Source organism: Sorghum bicolor, chromosome 6 (assembly GCF_000003195.3).
Source record: "Sorghum bicolor cultivar BTx623 chromosome 6, Sorghum_bicolor_NCBIv3, whole genome shotgun sequence".
Taxonomy (NCBI): domain Eukaryota; kingdom Viridiplantae; phylum Streptophyta; class Magnoliopsida; order Poales; family Poaceae; genus Sorghum; species Sorghum bicolor.
Genome location: NC_012875.2, coordinates 53,420,150 through 53,441,052, shown reverse-complemented (window position 1 = coordinate 53,441,052; position 20,903 = coordinate 53,420,150). Strand labels below are relative to the sequence as shown.

At 40.9% G+C, this 20,903-nt stretch overlaps 3 protein-coding genes and 1 non-coding gene across 8 annotated transcripts; 2 read left to right on the top strand and 2 right to left on the bottom strand.

The window, feature by feature from the left end:
• LOC8057585 (syntaxin-81) lies at positions 1,046-5,296 on the top strand. Of its 2 annotated transcripts, XR_002453766.1 has the most exons (8): positions 1,046-1,674; positions 1,792-1,875; positions 1,965-2,069; positions 2,806-2,955; positions 3,618-3,875; positions 3,974-4,105; positions 4,515-5,071; positions 5,162-5,296. XR_002453766.1 is itself a non-coding variant. In XM_002448296.2 (7 exons), the coding sequence occupies exons 1-7, from the start codon at positions 1,597-1,599 to the stop codon at positions 4,659-4,661; spliced, it is 954 nt and encodes a 317-aa protein (XP_002448341.2). In that variant the 5' UTR covers positions 1,046-1,596; the 3' UTR covers positions 4,662-5,296. The 2 variants fall into 2 exon arrangements, 1 of the variants encoding a protein (XP_002448341.2); XM_002448296.2 differs by having other exon boundaries at positions 4,515-5,296.
• Positions 6,299-17,148, top strand: LOC8056605. 3 transcript variants are annotated; one of them, XM_021463417.1, is made up of 25 exons: positions 6,299-6,437; positions 6,527-6,776; positions 9,488-9,621; positions 9,695-9,779; positions 9,885-9,938; positions 10,026-10,117; positions 10,207-10,310; positions 10,539-10,611; positions 10,768-11,149; positions 11,601-11,921; positions 11,999-12,187; positions 12,276-12,368; positions 12,446-12,503; positions 13,459-13,571; positions 14,271-14,517; positions 14,606-14,727; positions 14,809-14,933; positions 15,024-15,138; positions 15,270-15,325; positions 15,535-15,628; positions 15,702-15,885; positions 15,961-16,059; positions 16,187-16,311; positions 16,433-16,495; positions 16,815-17,148. In XM_021463417.1, the coding sequence occupies exons 2-25, from the start codon at positions 6,585-6,587 to the stop codon at positions 16,917-16,919; spliced, it is 3,225 nt and encodes a 1,074-aa protein (XP_021319092.1). In that variant the 5' UTR covers positions 6,299-6,437; positions 6,527-6,584; the 3' UTR covers positions 16,920-17,148. The 3 variants fall into 3 exon arrangements, with proteins under 3 accessions (XP_021319092.1, XP_021319093.1, XP_021319091.1); XM_021463418.1 differs by having other exon boundaries at positions 6,388-6,776; positions 9,491-9,621; XM_021463416.1 differs by having other exon boundaries at positions 6,388-6,776.
• Positions 9,367-9,438, bottom strand: TRNAT-CGU. The gene has a single exon. It is a non-coding gene; the product is annotated as a tRNA-Thr (tRNA).
• On the bottom strand, positions 17,883-20,625 carry LOC110436389 (HMG1/2-like protein). Of its 2 annotated transcripts, none has more exons than XM_021463420.1 (7): positions 20,452-20,625; positions 20,271-20,345; positions 20,102-20,159; positions 19,959-20,003; positions 19,790-19,843; positions 18,271-18,366; positions 17,883-18,181 (listed from the first exon to the last, which is right to left on the bottom strand). In XM_021463420.1, exons 1-7 carry the CDS (start codon positions 20,463-20,465, stop codon positions 18,167-18,169), a joined length of 357 nt encoding a protein of 118 aa, XP_021319095.1. In that variant the 5' UTR covers positions 20,466-20,625; the 3' UTR covers positions 17,883-18,166. The 2 variants fall into 2 exon arrangements, with proteins under 2 accessions (XP_021319095.1, XP_021319094.1); XM_021463419.1 differs by having other exon boundaries at positions 18,271-18,369; positions 20,452-20,624.

Below are 20,903 nucleotides of genomic sequence, written 5' to 3'. Positions count from 1 at the left end.
CAGTTTTTTTATTGGTAACTGCAACAACATGTTTTGTCTAGATGAAAATCTCTCTTTCTGTTTATATAATTAAACATGCAAAACTAGCAAATTTGCTGATATGTCACAACATTAAAACCATGTTTGGATACATGAACTAAGAGTACTCCCTCCATTCTAAAATAAGTACACATCATACATACCAAGGAGTCAAACTCTTTTTAAGTTCAACTAATTATACTTATTACACATTACAAGAACTAGTATTTTTTTATATCCAGTCAAACTTAGCAAAGTTTGACTTCTTGATACATGACATGTGCAAGTAGATAACTAAAAATTAGCTCAAATTAGCTCTGGTGCATCTATAAACAAGAGGACTAATAGGCGAGCTAATTTTTAGACAAGTCTTCAAATACTTGTTAGCCAACTAATTAGCCAACCTTGGCTAATTTTTAATTAAAACAGTAACTAGCTCTAGGTCATCCAAACAGGTCCCTAAATAAGAATGAAACTCCTTTGAACTTCAATTGAAACTCGCCTTACAACATCCCAACAACGGAGCAAGTCCCGACTGACCACTGGACAGTTGTTTCCTGGAGCTTAGAGCAACTCCAACCCACCTTCTAAACAAGTCCGTATTCTAAATCTAGGGACTTGATTCAAAAAAATCAACTCCAACCCACCTCTTACTTGGGCTCCCATTTTCCATGCCCTCCTAAATTATAGTTTCAACCACTCACATCTAGAACCCCCTATCCTACTTGTTTAGGAGGTGAGTTGGAGTTGGATCTTAATTTGAACTCATATTTATGTAAATAAAAATTTAAGGGCTTAATTTAGGGATTTGGGCTGGAGTTGCTCGGTGACTGGGTCTCGCGACGAGGATGTATGAGTATGACCAGCTTCCTTAATTTACGGTGCTCAATTTCTCGGAGATCATTTTTATCCATTTTGGGGTGATGTCACGGTGTGTTTTTATGTGGTCCAGATTCTTGGGTGAATTCACTTGTTTCCATGGCTTTATATTTGTCTTCAGCTCGCAATTTGTGTAGAGATAATCTATCACGAACTTTTTTTGGGGGGGTTTAAATCTATCACAAAGTTCAGAACAAAGGATTATCGTACGAGTCTATTGATTCACCTGTCTCTGTCTTGCAAATTACCGACCGATGGTGTCGAGTCGGTGTACAAACCCGCTCCTGTGCATGCCTGCTTCCGATCCAGGTTTGGCCCAGGGCCCAGGCGCATCGACTCCAGGTCCAGGCTTGGCCCGCTCGCGAAGCCGCCGTCTCTCTCCTCCCCGGCTCCCCAAGGCACCGGACCACCTCATCGGCGGCACTGTCGAGGGTCCGCAGCTTAGCAATTGTCTGATGTGCTGATCCGTGAATCATCTCCCGTCTTCCCAACCCGTCTCCCACGCTCCCACCTCGCCAGTCGCCGCCCGATCGGACGCGCTGGATCGCCGGCGGCCGGCCGCTGTCGATCCGACGTGCAGCAGTCTGCTCTTCCTGCCGTTCCCCTGCGCTTGGGGCCCATAATAGCACGCATCTCGCCGGCTCAAGAGCATCGTGGATCTGACCGGAGGAGGCCGCCGTCGACGCTGCTCCCTCGGCGATGGCGAGGGTTCGGGACAGGACGGAGGACTTCAAAGAGGCCGTCCGAGTCGCCGCGCTCTCCCATGGATACACGGAGGTGTGTTGTGCCCCTAGCCTCTCCATCTGCACCCCGTCCTCAGCGTAGTGATGGGAGCCTCACGAATGGTCCTCAATTCATCACGCTCATTGACTTTGGATTGTGTATGCTATCTAGGCCCAACTGGCCGCGCTCATGTCGTCTTTCATCATCCGGAAGCCGTCACCCAAGTCGGCGTTCACTAATGCTGCGATCAAGACGGTAGGAGTCTGGTGGATTCTGTTTCTGTTTTGCATGTGGTGAGACAGGTTGCCAGTGTAATTGTTTTGATGGGTTTTGTCGATTTATAGCTTGAGAGCATCAGGGAACTTGAGAGCTTCATAGTGAAGCATAGGAGGGATTATGTGGACCTGCATCGCACTACCGAGCAAGAGAGGGATAGCATTGAGCATGAAGTAAGTTACATACTGTATGTCGTTGTTTGTTTTCATTTTTTTATCACTTTTCCTGTGATGATGCATCAGTGAGATCTTAAATGTGTGTGTTAATTGGCAACCTATATGTTTAATGCTCATCAAAATTCTCTAGCGGGTTGTTTGTCTGTTTGGCATTGCATTGCATTACAGTTCTCTATGATTGTAATGTTGCTTGGAGCCTTCAATGTTTGAAAACTTCAATAGAAGCTTTTATTCCTGAAGCTCAGTGGCACAAAAGATATCTATTGTTGTACCATGTCATGTCCATTTTTTTTAAAAAAAAATATACTTGGCTGTCAAGTTTTTTTTTCACAACTGTACAAATCTAGCCTTCGAAGACTGTAGCCCTAAAAAAATTGTTCAAGAGCATGTATATATGCACAATCATGTATCCTCCTTGATGCTCAGACATTCAATTAATGTAGGTTGTGCTTCTCTCTGTTTTTTTTTCTCGAACAACGCAGATTTCATTAAGAGTGCTTCTCTCTGTTTTTTTTTTCCGAACAACGCAGGAGAGCTGTGTGTCATTTCATTAAGAAGAGTGCTTCTCTCTGTTGATACTATTAATCTATGTTTGGTCATAGTGATTGGGTGTTCTTTTTGTGTAGACCATTGAATTGGCAACCTATATTCATACTGGCACACCACGCGCTGATTCGCATAACCTGCTTTCTATTCTCAATTTAGTACTTATTTGTAACTACTGAATGCATAGGTTGGAGTTTTTGTAAAAGCATGCAAGGAACAGATTGATATCTTAAAGAACAGGATCCATGAAGAAGAGAAGAATGGAAGTGGAAAGACATGGCTTGGCACTAGGGATGAGAGTTCACGGTTGGACTTGATAGCCCATCAGCATGGCGTGGTATGGTTATTCTCCTTGCCATTACTGTTATAAGTTTAAAATTTTCTGTTGGATTAATTATTTTTTGAAGGAGTACATGATACATAAATAAGCAGTAGAACTGACCTGAATGTGTTCCATTTCCTTAGAGCAACTCCAAAAATCTCTTTATATCCTTCTGTAATGATAGGAATAGAGATTTTGGTGAAAAAATCCCACCCAACAGCTTCTTGAACTAGATCTCCAAATATTGCCATCCTTTATTCCTGATTTCTCGCTCTCCAAAGATAGAGAGTGAATGTAGCTTTCCAGAGTGCTGAACAAGATATAGGGAAGTTGTTAGAGGGTGGAGAGATATAGAGAACGATTTTTATTAGAATGACTCTCTGAACGAGGATTTAGAGAGTAGGTTTAAGAAAGACTGCTGGGGATCCTCTTAGGTACCTGCTACGATGCTACATGTATGATGTATTATGAGCAAAGATTTCCTTTCATTAGAGCCAACTGAACATGTGATCCTGTTGAGGATTGATGTTTTCAACATTTCCTTTCCAATTTTTTAAGTTGGGTGTATATTTGTAGGATATCTGACCTCGATTGGTTGATTTCATTTGGTAGGATAAAAAATTATGCTTTTGTGGCCAGCTCTAGTAAGCTGTCTGTTTTGTGTCCAACTTGACCAGGTTCTAATTTTGAGTGAGCGTCTCCACTCGGTAACTGCACAATTTGATCGTCTTCGGTCCATGCGTTTTCAAGATGCTATTAACAGAAGAATGCCAAGGAAGAAGATTCAGAAGAGACCAGAAATCAAACCTGCTGAATCATCCAAGTCCAATCTTGTTCTACAATCTGATGTATCAAAGATTGTAGAACAGGAAGTATCTACAGCACCTATGAGAGTTCAAGAACAACTATTGGATGATGAAACAAAAGCCCTCCAGGTAGTATGTGGATGGCATATAAATCATTCTTTAGTGAAAAAAACTTGGCTATTTTACTTAACTACCATGCAACATGTGTGTCCTGAAACACTTCTCAGGTGGAGTTGACAAGTCTTCTTGATGCTGTCCAAGAAACGGAGACAAAGATGATAGAAATGTCAGCACTTAATCATCTTATGTCAACACATGTTCTACAACAAGCTCAACAAATTCAGTATTTATATGACCAGGTATAAGATTCATTTAATCCTATTTGGCCAGTTTATATGTTGTGTTTTATGTGAACATAAACATATAGCATGTCAGAATCTACCAAAGAAAGTATAATGGTCACATGAAGGTTATGTCCATGAAAGAGCTTTGTAACACCGTATAGAATTAAATCATTGTCTCCATCCCTAAGGTATAATTGCTCACATATACTTGATGACTGGTGAAAACAGTTTAGTGATAATCTGTGGCATAGGCAACCCAGGTTTTAAGTCCTTGTCGAGGGGAATTCGGGTTTCTAGTTTCTTCATGTGGGGGTGGGGGTGGGGGGGGGGGGGGGTATTGGTGCGTGGTCAGAATTTTTTTTTCCTGAATGCATGATTTGGATATTCACTAAATGAAATTCGATTGTTATGTCCTCATGCGCAGGCTGTTGAGGCAACAAATAATGTGGAGCGTGGGAACAAGGAGCTATCCCAGGCAATCCAGCGCAACAACAGCAGTAGAACCTTTCTCCTCCTCTTCTTCTTTGTTCTCACTTTCTCTGTTCTTTTTCTTGATTGGTACAACAACTGAATTAGTATACCGTGTACGAAGACATTGTACTGTTTTGCTCATACAAAATGATCAAATTATGAAAGCTGTCTGTCTATTTGAAGTCCTGATCTTTTAGGTACTTCGTTACTTCCCAAGCATACTGTTCAATGTGCTGTTCATCTGAATATGCTGGGATTTGTCATTTCTTTTCTGGCATGCAAGCTAGAGAAGCGATGGGCACTGTACCATGATGCCCAAGTGAGAAGAACATCGATCAGTGAGCAAAACCAAAAGCTGCAATTGCTCTGAAGAAACAATCTATGTGGCTTTTGCTTCTTTTGATCTGAAACTTGTTCCTCTAACCATCCGAAGAAACAACTGACAATCTGAAACTTGCTGAGCAAATCACTATATGAAGAAACTATGGTGGGTGTGCTACTGAAACAATGGTGGGTGTACTACTGATATTTTGGTTTTGTTCCTCTGTAGAAACAATATTTCAGTACGTGTTGAGGTGCTGCAATTTCTATTTGTTTCAGTTGATCTGTGCAGCACTTTTTACCAGGGGGCAACGTTACAATTTTCCCACCGGTCTGCACACACTTCATATTCCCAAATCAGTTAGGGTTTTGTATTTTCTGTGATAGATCAGTGGAAATTGTGCTGCAGATGAACTGCACTAGTGCAAAATGTGGACATCCTCAGACTCCCTTTTCAGGTATCAATATGCTATCAGCACACATTGACTGGTTGATGATCAATAATTTTAAAAAAGGATTAACATCAGTGACAATTACAATTTATAGATGGTCTGAAGTATCAATCCTATCTGCATGAGCCATCAGTTAATGCTGCCTGATGCAGTGATGCTTGGTTGATCAATATCAATTTTCTGAGAGGTAGCTGGCTGAAAGAAATCATTTTCCGTTAAGCCACTAATTTGCCCAAAACTTCATGAAGATGCAAAAATTAAAAGGGGGGATTATATACAAGTAAATTAACAGTAAAATGTAAATCACGTCTTTATCAGCAAGCACTTCATGACTAGTATAAACTAACAATAGGGAAGAACACTAACTATATAACTGGGACGACTAGAACGATCTTATAAAATAAAATCGACTCATAACTTAATTCTTGAAATAAAAGATCACCTAATGGATGTGAAGAAAAACGAATAGTAACTTGTATGCCTCCAACACTAACTCCTTATAATGCTCTTTACATGGTTACATTGCTGGAACTGAGCCTAAAACTAAGTCAATGCGTTCCCCAATCCCCACCTGAATATGACCTTCAGTAAGCACTGACTAATTTCACATGTCATTTTTTTGATTTTTTTCCAAACAAAGAGCCTTTCGTCCCCTGAATATTTAAATGAAGCTTTTTTTTTTAGCAATATATTTAAATATTCTGAACACTAACTAATAATCCAGTGACATGTCAAAAAAAAAGAACTCGTTCGTGGACCACATCCAGGTCCTCCACGCGCCCGCGCACGACACGTCGTACTTCTTGCCGAGCACACGATCGTACTGTACTGTAGCAGAATGGCACGACAGAGAGGGAGACACACACCGTCGTTGTCATCGAAAGTCTTGCATCCGTGTTTCCTCCGATCTCCATTCATTCACGGCTTAAACTGCCGACGCACCCGTACTGTACTGTAGCAGAATGGCATGCCGTTGGTGCCTGACAAATTTGGCGCTGGTAGATATGCACAACACCAAATGGCCTTGAAACAATGCCGCATCAGGCGCTCGCTCCAAAACCAGCAACCACTGAAGACGCCTGCGGCCTGCCAAAACAAAGATCGTAGCTTTTCTTCCCGACGTCGTCATGTTTAGTGCTTATTATTACCCTTCCGTACACCGTGCCTCTCTAATTACCCTTTACCCCAGCAGGCAGCAGCATCGCGGAATTTGCTTCGGTGGCACGTTACCCTCTGCGAGCTGACATGACATGGAGGCTGCTGGAGGCAACAGATGCGACGCCGCCAAGTGCCGGCGTTCGATCCCGCTCCTGAACAGGAAGTTGGCAAGTGGGGGTCCGCTGCTTCCTTCCGGTGAAGATACTAGAAAGGAGTCGCCGATCTCGGCCTGCTTTGATCCGGCCATGTTCGTCAAGAAGCTCGTGGAGAAGGCCTCCAAGAAGGTACGGCTTCTCTCCCTTACACACCCCCCCCCCCCCCCCCCCCCCCTCCTCCTACATCTGTGCTCTCCCAGTTTCCGTTTCCGCCGTCTCTTTTCTTCGGGCTTTGGCTCCTGGTTGAAGATAGATACGCACCATGGAAATGAAGCATTAGATGCTGTAGATTAGATGGAAACTACGTATCTCTTGACGACGCTGATGAAATTTGGGGCTGCGGCCGCCTGCGGGCGAATCCATCGACGAACTTCCATGCCGCTCTCAGTCTCAGGACAGGAATCGTTCGTTCTTTTGTTCGCCTACTGCACGACGCTGGTTAATTGAATTTGCGTATGTTTCTCTCGATTTTTTTTCAGTCCAAGATATTGCCACTCGAAAAATGTCACTACCCTGTTTTCCGTTTTCATGCATTGTTTTCCTTTCGGAAACTGGGAAAAGAATGTCCTCGCAGACACCGTGCCGTGCCGGCCGTGCCGTATGGCTCGTTACTACAGTCTGACAGAGACATGGGTTTCAATCGAAGCTCTGTTTCAAATTTTCAAAAATGTAGGACACCCCAGGAAATCAATACGGCACGCGTAGAGACCATGTGATCCCATAAATGTCGAGCCACTAGCATATTGTTTTTTCGGAGGCAAGCCGTAGTTTATTCCCAGCAGAAATTATCCCTATCAGTGGTGAAAGTGAAAAGTAAGCCGTAGCTGGTCCGCAGGCACAGAGGCTTGATATCTTACCTTTTACATCGACTAATACATATAGTTATTCTTTATTATGCACAGAAACATAGAGGCTCGCACAAAGATACATAGAGGCCTTGTTCAGTTCGCAAAAACTTTTGTTTTTGGCTACTGTAGCATTTCGTTTTTATTTAACAAACATTGTCCAATCACGGAGTAACTAGACTCAAAAGATTCATCTCACAAATTACAGGTAAACTGTACAGTTTGTTTTATTTTCGTTAATGCTTTATGCATGCGACCAAAGATTCGATGTGACAGAGAATCTTGAAAATTTTTACGAACTAAACAAGGCCAGAGCTTACGTGGAAGCATGATTTTTGTTAAAGGCGATCGAGATGGATAAGACATAAGAGTTTGCATTGACCAGTTCAGATAGCAGCAGCAGTACGTGGATATAAAACATGGCATCTAGTTACATTAAAAACGTCTGGCCGGTTCTTCGAGATCAACGAGATACGTTTCTTCCAATGCTGGGTTCAACGTATCGAACGCCGGCTTTGCATCGAGTCGCTCTTTTTTTTTTTTCTTTTTGGCTGTGGCTTCAAATGCTGCCTTGTTCGTTTGTGTTACCTGGCACGGTCCATGTCTGGCAGGCGGCAGGGCACTTGTGCTGTGCCAAGGAGGGGAATTGGAGACGGTGACTGTTGCAGAGTTCAAGGAATGATGCGTGGATTGCATTGTTAAAAGAAAAAAAAAAGGAGTAGTAATCAATTTCACAGTGCTACGGAGTACGGGAGTAGTTAGCGAGATAAGGGAGAGAGCAGGTCATGTACTGACAGTGACACGGAGGGCGGCAGAGATAATCCGTCATCGTACGTTGGTAGCATATAGTATGTTTTTGTCCAACTGGAGTCTGGAATCGGGAGTAGTACGTGTATGGTATTCAATTGGCTAGATCCGAGACGTCTGGCAGCTCGGCCTGTTTAGATCATTTTTTTTTGTTTGGATATAGTATTTTTGTTTTTATTTGATAATTATTGTCCAACTATAGACTTGCTAAGTTTTAAAAAAAATTCGTGTAAATTATAGACAAATCATGCAATTAGTTATTTTTTATCTATATTTAATGCTTTATATAATATACACATCTAAAGATTTAATGTGACAAAAAATTTTATAAATCTTTAGAATTTTAAAGATATCTAAACACCCCTTCATGATGCAAAAATAATCCGGAGGGGTGCATGCTAGGTTGACGTGACCGGCCATGTGCAGCAGTGCAAGGCCGGTGCGGCTGGTCCAGGAGACCCGCGATTTGTGCCACGTAACCTATCTTTTGGTTTTTTGGGCCCCTCGCTAATCATTGCACAAAATTCAGGCCTTGTTTAGTTTCCAGAATTTTGGATTTTTAGCCACTATAGCACTTTTGTTTTTATTTGACAAATATTATTTAATCATTAGTTTTTGTTTATGCTTAATGTCACGAAGAATCTTAAATTTTTTTGAAAACTAAACAAGGCCTCACTCTAGGCTGGATTTTTTACCAGCTTGGTGGGGGTAGAGTTCATCTCGAAGATCGTTTAGCAATCACCGTTCTTTTTTTTACTCTGAATCAAATTTCTTTAACATTGGTTAAGTTCGTATGAAAATAAATCAACCAATTATAATGTTAAATTAGTTCCACTGAATTGTCTATGGGTGTTTCGATAAAGCATTAATTTGAACTCCTAGATGTTAATATATTTGTTAATTTAATAAACAAACAAACAAGCTATAATTTTGCACAGCATGATTACATGCGGAAAAGATAAGAAAAGTGGGTACTTCTTCATAGTGCATTTCCTCACTCGGACCAAAGAAAAGAAAGAAAATTACAATAATAGGAAATATGTCAAAAATACAAAAACAATAACAACAGCTCCCGGCGAGGATCGAACTCGCGACCTTTCGCTTACGAAGCGAACGCACTACCACTATGCTACGGAAGCAGGTGATGCTGGCTTTGAAATCAAAATTTTTATTCGTTTATTTCAACAGCAGCATATCGGCACCATCAGCTCCCTGCGCGCCGAGGACGTCAGCCCGCGGCTAGCCTTCCACTATGGCGTCCCGGCCGACGCCACCCTCCTCGCCTACGACCCCGTCCTACACGTCCTCGCCGTCGCCACCAGGTAACAAACACGGCCGCAGCCTCGCTACCTTCCGCTTCCGGCTCACTCCCCATTTCTCTGCGATTGCTTTCAGGAATGGGCAGATCAAGCTGTTCGGCCGCGACAACACGCAGGCGTTGCTCCAGTCGCCCTCCCCACTCCCTTCCAGGTTCTTGCAGGTACCACCGCCCTCCCGTCGCTCGCCAATCCCACTGCTTAATCTGCGTGTCCAATGTCGCGTGGCGAGACTTGGATGCGTCTCTTTCTAAGCTGCTCCGTTTCAGTTTGCCGAGGGCCAAGGAGTTCTGCTGAATGTCAACACCCAGAACCAGATCGAGGTGATTTTTTTTTTTAAACTGATAAATATATTTGATTGATGCTGTCGCTTCCATGTATTGTTAATCTGGAAGGCACCTTGTGTGCAGGTTTGGGACATTGATGCTAAAAAACTCTGTTATCTGCACCCGACTGAGAAGGCGGTCACTGCATTCTCTGTGCTGCAGAAGAGCTTCTACATGTGAGTTGTAGACTTAGAGCTGTTGCTGACTACTGAGTCGATGAACTCCAAAGGGTTTAGTGCTCTAATGGGAATTCTGTGCCTGGCAGATATGTTGGAGATAGTTCTGGAAATGTGTCTCTATTGAAGCTTGATTTGGCTCAGAGATGCCTAGCTGACATGCCGTACTGGATTCCTTTTACTGAATCTTATGGTATGATATTGCTAAACTAGAAATATCTGTCTACCGTGCTCATAATCAACTTTGTCAATCAGTATCTCATTTGTCATATTTTTCAGTATGTGATCACATTCAAAAGGGGGGCACCCTTCAGATATTGGTTTTGTTTTTAGATAATTCTTGCAATACGAGCAGCTGTAAATTGAAGTGGAACACTAAAATTTGACTCATTTTGTTTGTTTGTTTTTTTCTTTGCTGAAGGTTCCACTGCTAGTGCTGGTAATGATGTCGAAGTAATATTTGTTTCTCCCCAGCCTTTGGCTGAATTGAACAGGTCAATCTCTTCCTAGTGCTCAGCCATATATCCTAATCTAGAATTAACAGGTTAATCCTGCGTGTTCGAGAAAAAATCTAGTGTCCCTGTTTGATCTTACATTCCACTATTTGTAGACGTATAGGAAAGTCTCATTAGGGTACACTCTTTTCTCAGGGTGCTCATTATCTTCAGAGATGGGGTTATGAGTTTGTGGGATATTAAAGCTAGCAAAGCAGTATCCATATCCGGTAAAACTATGCAGCAGCAGTCACAGAAGGAGGCTAAAAATGTAACATCAGCATGCTGGGTTTGTGCCAAGGGAAGCAAAATTGCTATTGGATACGACAATGGTGATTTATACATTTGGGCCATTCCTGAGGTTACAAGTACACAAAATTCCTCATCTATGGGCAGCCAGAATCTACCTATTCAGAGGCTTAACCTAGGATACAAGCTAGACAAGTTGCCAATAGTCTCTTTGCAATGGATCTCTAGCGATGGAAAGGCAGGTCGTTTGTATATCAATGGTTTCAATGATCATGGACACCTATTTCAGGTGGAAACACTGACCTTTAACAAAACAAGTAATTAAACTGTTGCTCAAGTAATAGTTTGTAGACTGTCCACTACCATAAATTTCAAGTGCCATGCTATATCTGCCCTTGTACCTTGTTTCTTATCATGTGGAGTTCTGTTATAAAATAGCAATGTGCCTTATCACCTGTAAGATTTTGCTTCATAATATCAAATTTAGAATCGATGGTTTTATAATTGACTGCTCTACAAATTGAAATATCACACTTTAAATGGCAAGCTATGACTGACCAAAAAAGTGTTTTTATTTCCCAGAATCATTTGAAAGTTGCCCCTTTCTGTACATTGTTGGAGCCTGTATTTTCTTCCTGACAAAATTAGTTTGATGACTTACATGGATAATGTATCTTGATTGTTTCTGTTCAGTAAGAACTGCATCTTTGTTCAACCTTCCATTTGGTGTTTATGAATAGGTCCTGATTCTGAATGAAGAGAGTGAATCGCGAATTGTAAAGATGGTCCTGCCTATCGCTGAATCTTGCCAAGGAATGGAACTTGTTACAGGGCTTAGTGACCCAAATAAGCACAGACAAAGTGCCCTTGTTCTCTTGTTGAAATCTGGTCAGATCTGTTTATATGATGATTCAGAAATTGAGCGCTATCTCCACTCCCAATCTAGATCACCTCCAACACTTCCAAACTGTTCATATGTGAAGCTTCCTTATGGTGATTCAGGCATCAGTGTTGCAAAGTTCTATACATGTAACCCTGCAGCCTTTGCTTCTTCGGATGAGGCATGTATATACTTGTTATTTCTTTCAAAAACTTTGAACTCTTTGATCAAGTTGTTCCTTCTTCTAATGGTGTGCAGGATTATTTTTCATCAGCCACCAAATATCCATGGCTGTTTTCAATGAAGGATAAAGGTCAGACTTTAACAAGTTTTACCAACATTCATAAGACCCGGAACCTCTGTATAACTGGACATGTAGATGGAACCATAAGCTTTTGGGATGCATCATGCCCTCATTTGCTGCAGATTTTTATGATAAAGCAGCAGGTTCCTTCAAATTACAATAACTTTTGAGCATTCATAGTTATGCATTTGCATACCAATTAATATGTTGGTTACTTTGATAATTGTGCAGAATGAAGACAATACATCAACTAGCAGCCCTATCACATCATTACAGTTTGATATGTCCTCTAGCATTTTGTTGTCTGGAGAAAGGAGTGGAATGGTAAACTTGACATGACTTCTAGCTTCCATGTCTGATGCACTTGCAGTGCAATAAAGCTTCTTTTCTCTTATTTCTAGGTCCGTATTGTCACATTCAAAAAGGACTCCAGCGACAACATATTCTCCTTTTTAAATGGTACTGTTATCCTCACACTGTTCCTAACCCAACAGTTGGTGCTTCTATCTTGGTATGCTTATATGTTGTTTGCATGGAAAATTACACTACAACAGCATCTATACTGTTATTCAAAATGTTGACCTTTACCAGTTCAATGTGTACTTGCTCAATAATAATTGTGGAACATGAGGCTAAAGGATAGTAGGTGTAATTTCGGAGACTAATATCCGCATGTTCTTTTTCTTTGTGACATGATTTTCAACTTGTAATAGTAGGGTTCTAGTCATCATCTTGGGAGAATGTACCATGTGGAAACATAGGAATGACTGTGTGTTCAATGGTGCCCACCCTAGCATCTCTGAGGGAGGAGTCCCAGCTTTGGTGTATGGCATGAGCTAAGGGGCTGTCTTTCCACTCTGCCCCTAACTCAGGTCGTTAAGCTTCTAGGTCGGGTCATTTATTAGTTTTTCTAACGGGCATAAATGTAATTAATTGTTAAGACGAGTGTGGGTGGATGGGTGTTGTAACACTCCCTTCTTCTATTAATGCAATGCTACACAGCTTTCCTTCCTGTTCGAGAAAAAAAAGTAGAGTTCTAGACAATTATCATCATCATCAATTTTATTCTAGGGTGAGACAGTGAGTAGGTGGCAATATCTCATGCCTTGTGTTGAAGATAAAGAATAATGTGATATTAGTATAGAAGAGATGTGTGGGGCTTTCCTGCAGATCTATTCCTCAAAAGAAAAGAAATATGATATGTTGTTGCTTAAGAAGGTGTATCTTTGGTTGGTTGGACGATACATAGTCTACAAGTGTATTCATAGATGCAGATGTAAGAGACTCTGTAAGTATTGGTATTCTTGGTCTTATCATTTGGAAGAATGACGTATTTTTCTTCATGACACATTTAAATACATGAGTTTTCAAATTTATATATTCTATATCTTGACATGATCAAATAATTTGACAGCAAAGCAAGGAGATAACTGCAATGTCAGAAGTATAAAGCTTAAAGGAGCTGTAACCACAATGTCTTCTATCTCAAAATCAAAGCATTTTGCTGCTGGGACAGAAAAAGGAATTGTAAGTGATCTTTGTGTGTAGTTTGTACAAAACATTCTCAGTTTTTTTTCATGGCTGTAATTCCTAGGCGCTGTTTAGTCAACAAGCTGGATAAACCAGTAGCCCACAGAATATCAGAACTAGGCTTGAACGTAGAGTTCATCCTTGTATATTCTAGCATTGATGACAGAAAATTATTTTCTCTTGATTAATAATAAATTTTCGTATATTAAAGATTTTTACAGTGCCTTGAGCCCCACATGTTGTTTCATGTAAATATATAAGGCAGCCTCCTTGGTCTCACCAACATGTTTGTGACTTTGTGTCCTAGTTTCAGAAAACGACATTTGTTCATCTACAAGTCAGAACTATCAAATATCGGTATGTGGTTGCTATGCTACATGTGGGAAGCGAAACTAAATGGTTACAAGCAAGATTAGCAAATTATTGTTCGTATTTCTTATTTATTTATTTTTTAAAAAATAGCAACCATGGAATCTCATGATGGCCACGAAATTTTTTAACATTCATGGCTTGCAATGATCAGTATCATGGGTATCGATATGTCCCTGGTTATTCCATAGAGATAAAATGATAAATTTAAGCATGTATCCCATGGATTTTACTTCATTTATATGTGGCTCAGATTTGTTAAGCTCTATCTAGTCCCAGTGGTCTAAGCCAACAAAATCCTATAATGTCACAAAATCCATGTTTCAGGTATCAGTTATCAATGTAGAAGATGCTACAATCTTATATCAAAAACAGTTTGAGTGTCGACTATCTGGTGGAGTCGCCTCTTTGCAATTTGAAATCTATAGTCATAATGGATATGACAAGGACATTTTGATAGCAGCTATGGAAGATTCATCTATTTTTATTATCGAGGAAGAAAATGGGAAACTTTTGAACCCCAACCCAGTTCAGACTGACAAACCCACTAAAGCCCTTCTTCTGCAGATGTTAGGTGCACTTCATTGCATTGCATACTTATCAGTTTTTGTTGATAAATTAACTATTGGCATTCTAATTCCCTGTACAAAATTGTGTGACAGAGTTATTGCCCAATGACACACCAGGAGTTTCAGATAACCACGATACAGTATCCAAGGAATCATTGCTGTTACTTTGCACTGAAAATGCGATCCGCTTATTTTCCTTGAGCCACGCAATTCAGGTATTTGTATCTATAATTATATATCATTTTCTTTCTTTACCACGAGTTGTCATTGTTCTTATGGTTTTATACTCCATTCAGGGCACAAAGAAGATAATCAATAAGAAGAAATTGAACAGTAGTTGTTGTTTCGCCTCTCTTATTCATAGTTCTTCTAATGACATTGGACTTATACTTGTCTTCTCCAATGGGAAAATTGAAATAAGGTGAGGCAACAATTTACTTAAAGACTTCGATGTGCCTGTGGATACTAAAGTGAAGTCAATGTTCTTCCTTTTTTGTGTATGTGACTGCAGATCCCTGGCAGACTTATCGTTGTTGAAGGATGCATTTTTACGAGGTTTTGTGTTCTCAAGAAACTTGAATTCAACTAGTTCCATAGCATGTTCATCTGATGGAGAAACCATCTTGGTATGCTCTGCGCCTGCCCATCCTTTTCTCATACTCTTCATTGTTTAAAGCCTTTATCTACTAAATAGCATGTAAATTTTCAGTTGTAAAATAATGTATTGTCTTACAAAGTAATTGAATTGATTTTACAGTTTAATGGAGAAGAGACCTATTTTTTCTCTACGCTCTGCCAGGATGAGATATACCGGTATGTTATTATGTAATTTTATAGTAGTTTTGCACTTTTGTGCCTTTGAGACCCAGGGGTTCATATTAAGCTACTGCCATAATTACCAATGTATAATCTAATAATTTCAAGAAGGAATTTTGATTCTAGAACTGAACACCTAGATGCAGTTCCTTTTAGTTATTTTGAAGATTGGCTTATGCTATCTGAGTACTATGGTTTGTACACAGGCACGTGGACAGCATTAGTACAGTATACAGAAAAGAGAACTCAACCAGGGAAGACTCTTCTTTTGTAGTGAAATCTCCTAAAGAAAAGAAAAAGGTAATTAATTGATCTTTGAGAGCTGGAAGCCATCTACATAACTTTCTTACAACGGAAGTATGGAACTCAACAGGGTCTGTTTGGAATGATTATGAAAGATAACAAAGGAAGCAAATCAAATGAAAGTGCTGCAAATGGCAGCGTTGCAACGACTTCTGAAGAGCTGGCTTCAATATTTTCATCAACTAACTTTACTCCGCCATCTGAGGGAAGGAACAGTTCACTACGAGATGATGAAAATGTCGAGCTGGACATAGGTATATGCTATCATTTTGCTTTTACTTGTGTAGCAATATATACTTATGTTTATATTATGTGTTTTTTGTCTGAAGATGATATCGACATTGATGACAACCCACAGAAGCCAAAAGGACCACATTTCCCTGGTCTAAGCAAAGAGAAAATCAGCAAGGGACTCCATACCCTTAGAGGTCAGTAAATATAAGATGTTCATAAATTTGCAATCCACTGTGTGGCTTTGTAAAATTGGGTTCTGATTCAACTATATTTTTTTAAAAAAAAATGTGTCATGTGATCAAGTCAATTATGCACATGCAGGAAAGTTGAAGCCCAAGACTGAAGAAAAGATAAGCTCAGGAAACAAGAAAACTGAAGATGAAACATCAGTGAGTCAAGTCGATCAGATAAAGATGAAGTATGGATATGCAAATACAACAAATGATGTGAGTGCATTAAGCTCATCTATGCAAATCATATGAATTACACATAGAATAATTCACAATATAATTAACATCCACATTTCAATTACCATTTGCCAATCCCTTTTCATGTTTATATGAACAGGACTCAACCAGTGTTCCAAAAATGATTGGAAACAAGCTGCAGGAGAATATGAAAAAGTTGGAGGTAAGATGCTTATGCTTCTCTAACCAGATCATGCAGTTAGGAAACTAGGCTTCAAGGTGCTTAACTTAATTAGATATACCCTAAGGATTAATATTGTTCCACGGTTCCTGTTCACATGACGTTCTGAACAAGATCTACCACAGTTCAGTCTCTAAACTCTTGTTATTGCTACTCATTCCTTACTAGTTCTGTATTTTATTTTATCAACCAAAAGTCCATAAAAAACCGCAGAAACATAGAATGCTTGCTATTGTTGCCTGATAAAATAAAAAATAAACAACAGACAGACAGTTAATGTGCACCAATGTGCTTTCTGCAGGGCATTAACCTTCGGGCTGCTGATATGGCCAACGGCGCCCAGTCATTCTCTGCAATGGCAAAAGAGCTACTCCGGACAACAAAGAACGAGAAGGGGACCTCATAATACCTACACCAATTTCCCCCCTCCTGTTGTGAAGTTCTTCATTTCCATTTCTCGTCCCCCTATTGTCGATCTGGTGATCTGGATCTGCCGTTGTCAAACTCTCTTCCACTACATACAACTATACATGCAGGTTACTTGTAAATAGTGAATCGAGTGTAGGTGCAACTATGAGGTCTATACATTGCAAGTTATTTTCTGCCGCGGCAATTTTGACTCTACACTTATACTATGACTATGAGAGCAGCTCTCAAAGGTAACGCGGAAGAAGCTTGGGCCCTTTGAAGGCTCTGGTTCTGACTTCACCTTGCTGAGGCCTTGTTCGTTTCATCCCTAAACCATGGGGATTGGAGGAGATTGAAGAAGATTTGGACTTGTTGGAGATTTATTAGTCTCCTCGATCCCCCTCCCAATTCTCATGGTTTTGAGAGAAACCGAACATGCCCTGAAGCCTGAGACAGTTACAAACGCCCAAAAAGAAATTGGTTTTGACCTAAAAGCAGTCGGAGCCAAAAACGAACTTGAACTTTGGGAGTGATAAGAAAAAACACGGTTACAAATATCACTCCGTTCCTGAAAAAAAAACTCTACCACATTACTATGTAAAAATATCTTTCAAGTTTAACAAATTCATATAAACTACGAATATTTATGATGCCAGATAAACATCGTTAGAATCATTAGATTCATGCAATATACATATACTTTTAGTCTGATCAACTGAGATTGCAGCACCACCCAACTAACACCAACAGCACTCCTGAATCTAGCACAGACGATCAGGGCATTTCATAGTACATCTATGTGGAGTCATAAATTTTGGTATTATTTTCTATAAATTTGTCAAAGTTAGAATAGTTTGTCATTGTAGTAGCACCTCAAGAATGATCTTCACACATAAAAAAGGGTGCATTGAGCCAATAAGAGCATCGAGCACAAAATAACACCAAGCATCCAAGCACCAACTAAAACACAGGTGGGACAAGCAGATGCTGTTAACTGCAAGGGTAGTCACCCAATTAGTCGATAAAACAAGAAAAACAACAGTTTACACATGCTGACAAGGCTGGCAAGAGTATCCAGCTCCTCTAGTTAAACGGGCACTCCAGCATGCCATAGCCCTAAGGTTCCATCATGTACAGATTTTTCTTACAGCATACAGCATATATAACAGCAAAAGGAACAGCACATTGGAGGCTAAACAAGAAGCAAACACCCAATTGCAAAGCTGCTGTTCCCCATCCTACTATTTACTCATTTTCATCCTGCAAAGAAAAATTATGCAGATGTTAGCAACAATTGGCAAATTCCATCTGCACTGTACCACCTATTTTGACGCATGGGTTTTACATACCTCATTGCCATCCTGCTCATCATCATCCTCAACCTCAGACTTCACTGCTTCCTCTCCCTCCCGACCATCAGTTTTGGCCTTCTTGGAGCTAGTGCTCTCCTTATTACATAAAACAGAAACATAAAGCTCAGGAATTACAAGACCAATTTCATGGGACAGCAGTAAATATGGGTAATGTAGTGCTGATAACATGGGGTGTCTTAAGTTACTCAGCTATAAAAGAAAAAAGCAGCGCTTCAATTCGAACATCAGAAGCAATTTCTATCCGTCTTCTCCTAATGCTCACTTTTCAACTACATGTGGAGTAGGCAACTTCCAACGTAATTGAAAGATGTCTTTCAACTAGGCTGGAGAAGTTCCAAACGAAATGGAAATTTGTCATCTAAACCCAAGATTCCATCGAAGAAACATTTCAGATTCTAACATTGAGCTTTCAAATAGACATTTTTTTTGCCATGGTGGTGTCTTGCAGGTGTGAACATGAGAAGCTAGGGTTAAGTAGTCAGCACCAGGTTCCCATGCTATTAGAGCCAGATCAAGGTGAAGAATGGCTATTAATCTCCAAACAAAGGATTCGCAAGTTTGAGAGGAGAGCCCAAATGGAAAGAAATGAAGAAGTGACTCTTACTATCATAACTATAAATGGAAAGTAGTAAAACTAAAAAGCACATGGATACAACGGTGCAGGGCGGTACCTACTCAACAAGAAAAATAACTAATGCACATTAGTTAGGACCGATAATATCAGAGCCAACCCAGGTGCAGAAGCACTGAATGAAGCGTGCAGTGATGGCTATAGATCCGAGACAGTGATTTGGAATACTGGAATGTGAGAACCGAAATGGAAGGAAAAAGTGACTACCCTAATTGTAACGTACAACCACAAAATGGACAGGTGGAAATGTGCATAAAGCTTAAAGCACGTGCAGTAATCGCTTTATCCAACTATACGAATTCCACTTTGGAGAGGAGGGATAATGGTACATTAATTTCACCCGTGCCGTGGACAGGAAAACGACAGATGCACATTAATTTCCCATGCTATTGGAGCCCGTCCAGGTGCAATGGCATTGGAAGGGGAAAGTAGCACCACAAATCATGTCGTATTACAACGGACAGGGTGACAAGCAACAGATAGTACGTGTGAGGTCTTGGCTCCAACTACTAAGATTCCATCATGGGAGGATGAGGCCATGCATGAGTGTAACCACTAACAAGATAAACGACAAATGGACCTTAATTAATTCACATGGTATTGGTGCCAAATCACGGTGCAGTAGCAATGAAAGGTGAAAGGAGCATGCAACCATGGCCTATAAACTTCCTGTGGCAAGGTGATAGCCTAAATGCCTATCAAAACATCACGCTGGACATGGTAGCCGCAGCAGACAGCACGTGCACAAGGTCTTGCTTCATCTAACTACCAGATTCCATCATGGAAGGATCTGATGTTACAGGAGGCAACCACTTTCGAGATACAACAGATGACCGTTAAATAGCCAAATACTAGTAACGTTACCTTCTTGCTTGCTTTGTCGCCCTGCTTCTTGGTAGAGCCATACTTTGCCTTCTCCTAAACAAAGCAAACATTAAACAGTTTGAGACAAAAAAATTTGCCTTCCCTTTTACGGGACAGATACATACTAACTAATTAACTGACTATATAAGCATTGCACGCATCCGTATACCTCATCCGACATAGAGCGCCACTTCTCCCCAGCCGCCTTGCTCACCTATAAGCAAAGTCACCGACAAGCAAAGGCATATATGAGCCACCTAAGCGAAACCCTAGAATCCAGCTACATGACTAGGGTGAGGAGAGGCAGCTTACCTCCTTTACGCCCTTGAGCTCAGGGTGCTTCTCCAAGAACTGCGGCCTGAACTCAGCCCTACCAACACACAACCACAGAAAATTCAACAAAACCCTAGAAAATTGAAAGACGATAGGCGTAGATCTGGAGACGCGAAAGGATGGGAAGAGGAGGGACGGTAGGGCTTACAGAAACGCGAAGAAGGGGGTGATCCCGCGCTTGGCACCGCCGGCCTTCTTGCGCTTGGCGCCGCTGGCCTTGAACCTTCATCGGAGAAAAAAAAAACACTCAGAGAGATCAGTCGCTACCCCCTGCAAGCCACATACGAATCGCACACAAGACGAGAGAGGGGTGGAGAGGGGCAACTTACGAGGTGTCCTTCATGGCGACGAGCTGTTAGGGTTTGCTGAGGGCTAGGGTGCGACGCAGGGATTGTGGAGCGGAGGGGAATGCTCCGGTCTGGTTCCCTTGGGAAATGCGGTGTGTGCGAGCGAGGGCGATCCCGATGAAGAGAGGTGCTGAGGTGGTGTGAGGGCAGTGAGGCTGGGCGTAACGGATGGGAACTTGGGCTCGTGTTAGGCAAAGTGGGTCACCAAAGGGCCGTCATGCGGCCCACTTCTGCGAATACTCTCATATTTGCATCAATGTTTTTGTTTATTTATAAAAGAATACATTAATATTTTGTTTTTTCCATGACTTTTTTTTGTCAAAAAAAAATGCTGTCAAACGACACTTACACACGAACAGGTGTTTACAGACGAACAGACATCTATCTCATCCATCTGAGTATAGAATTAGATAGTTAGCTTTAGTCCCAAATAG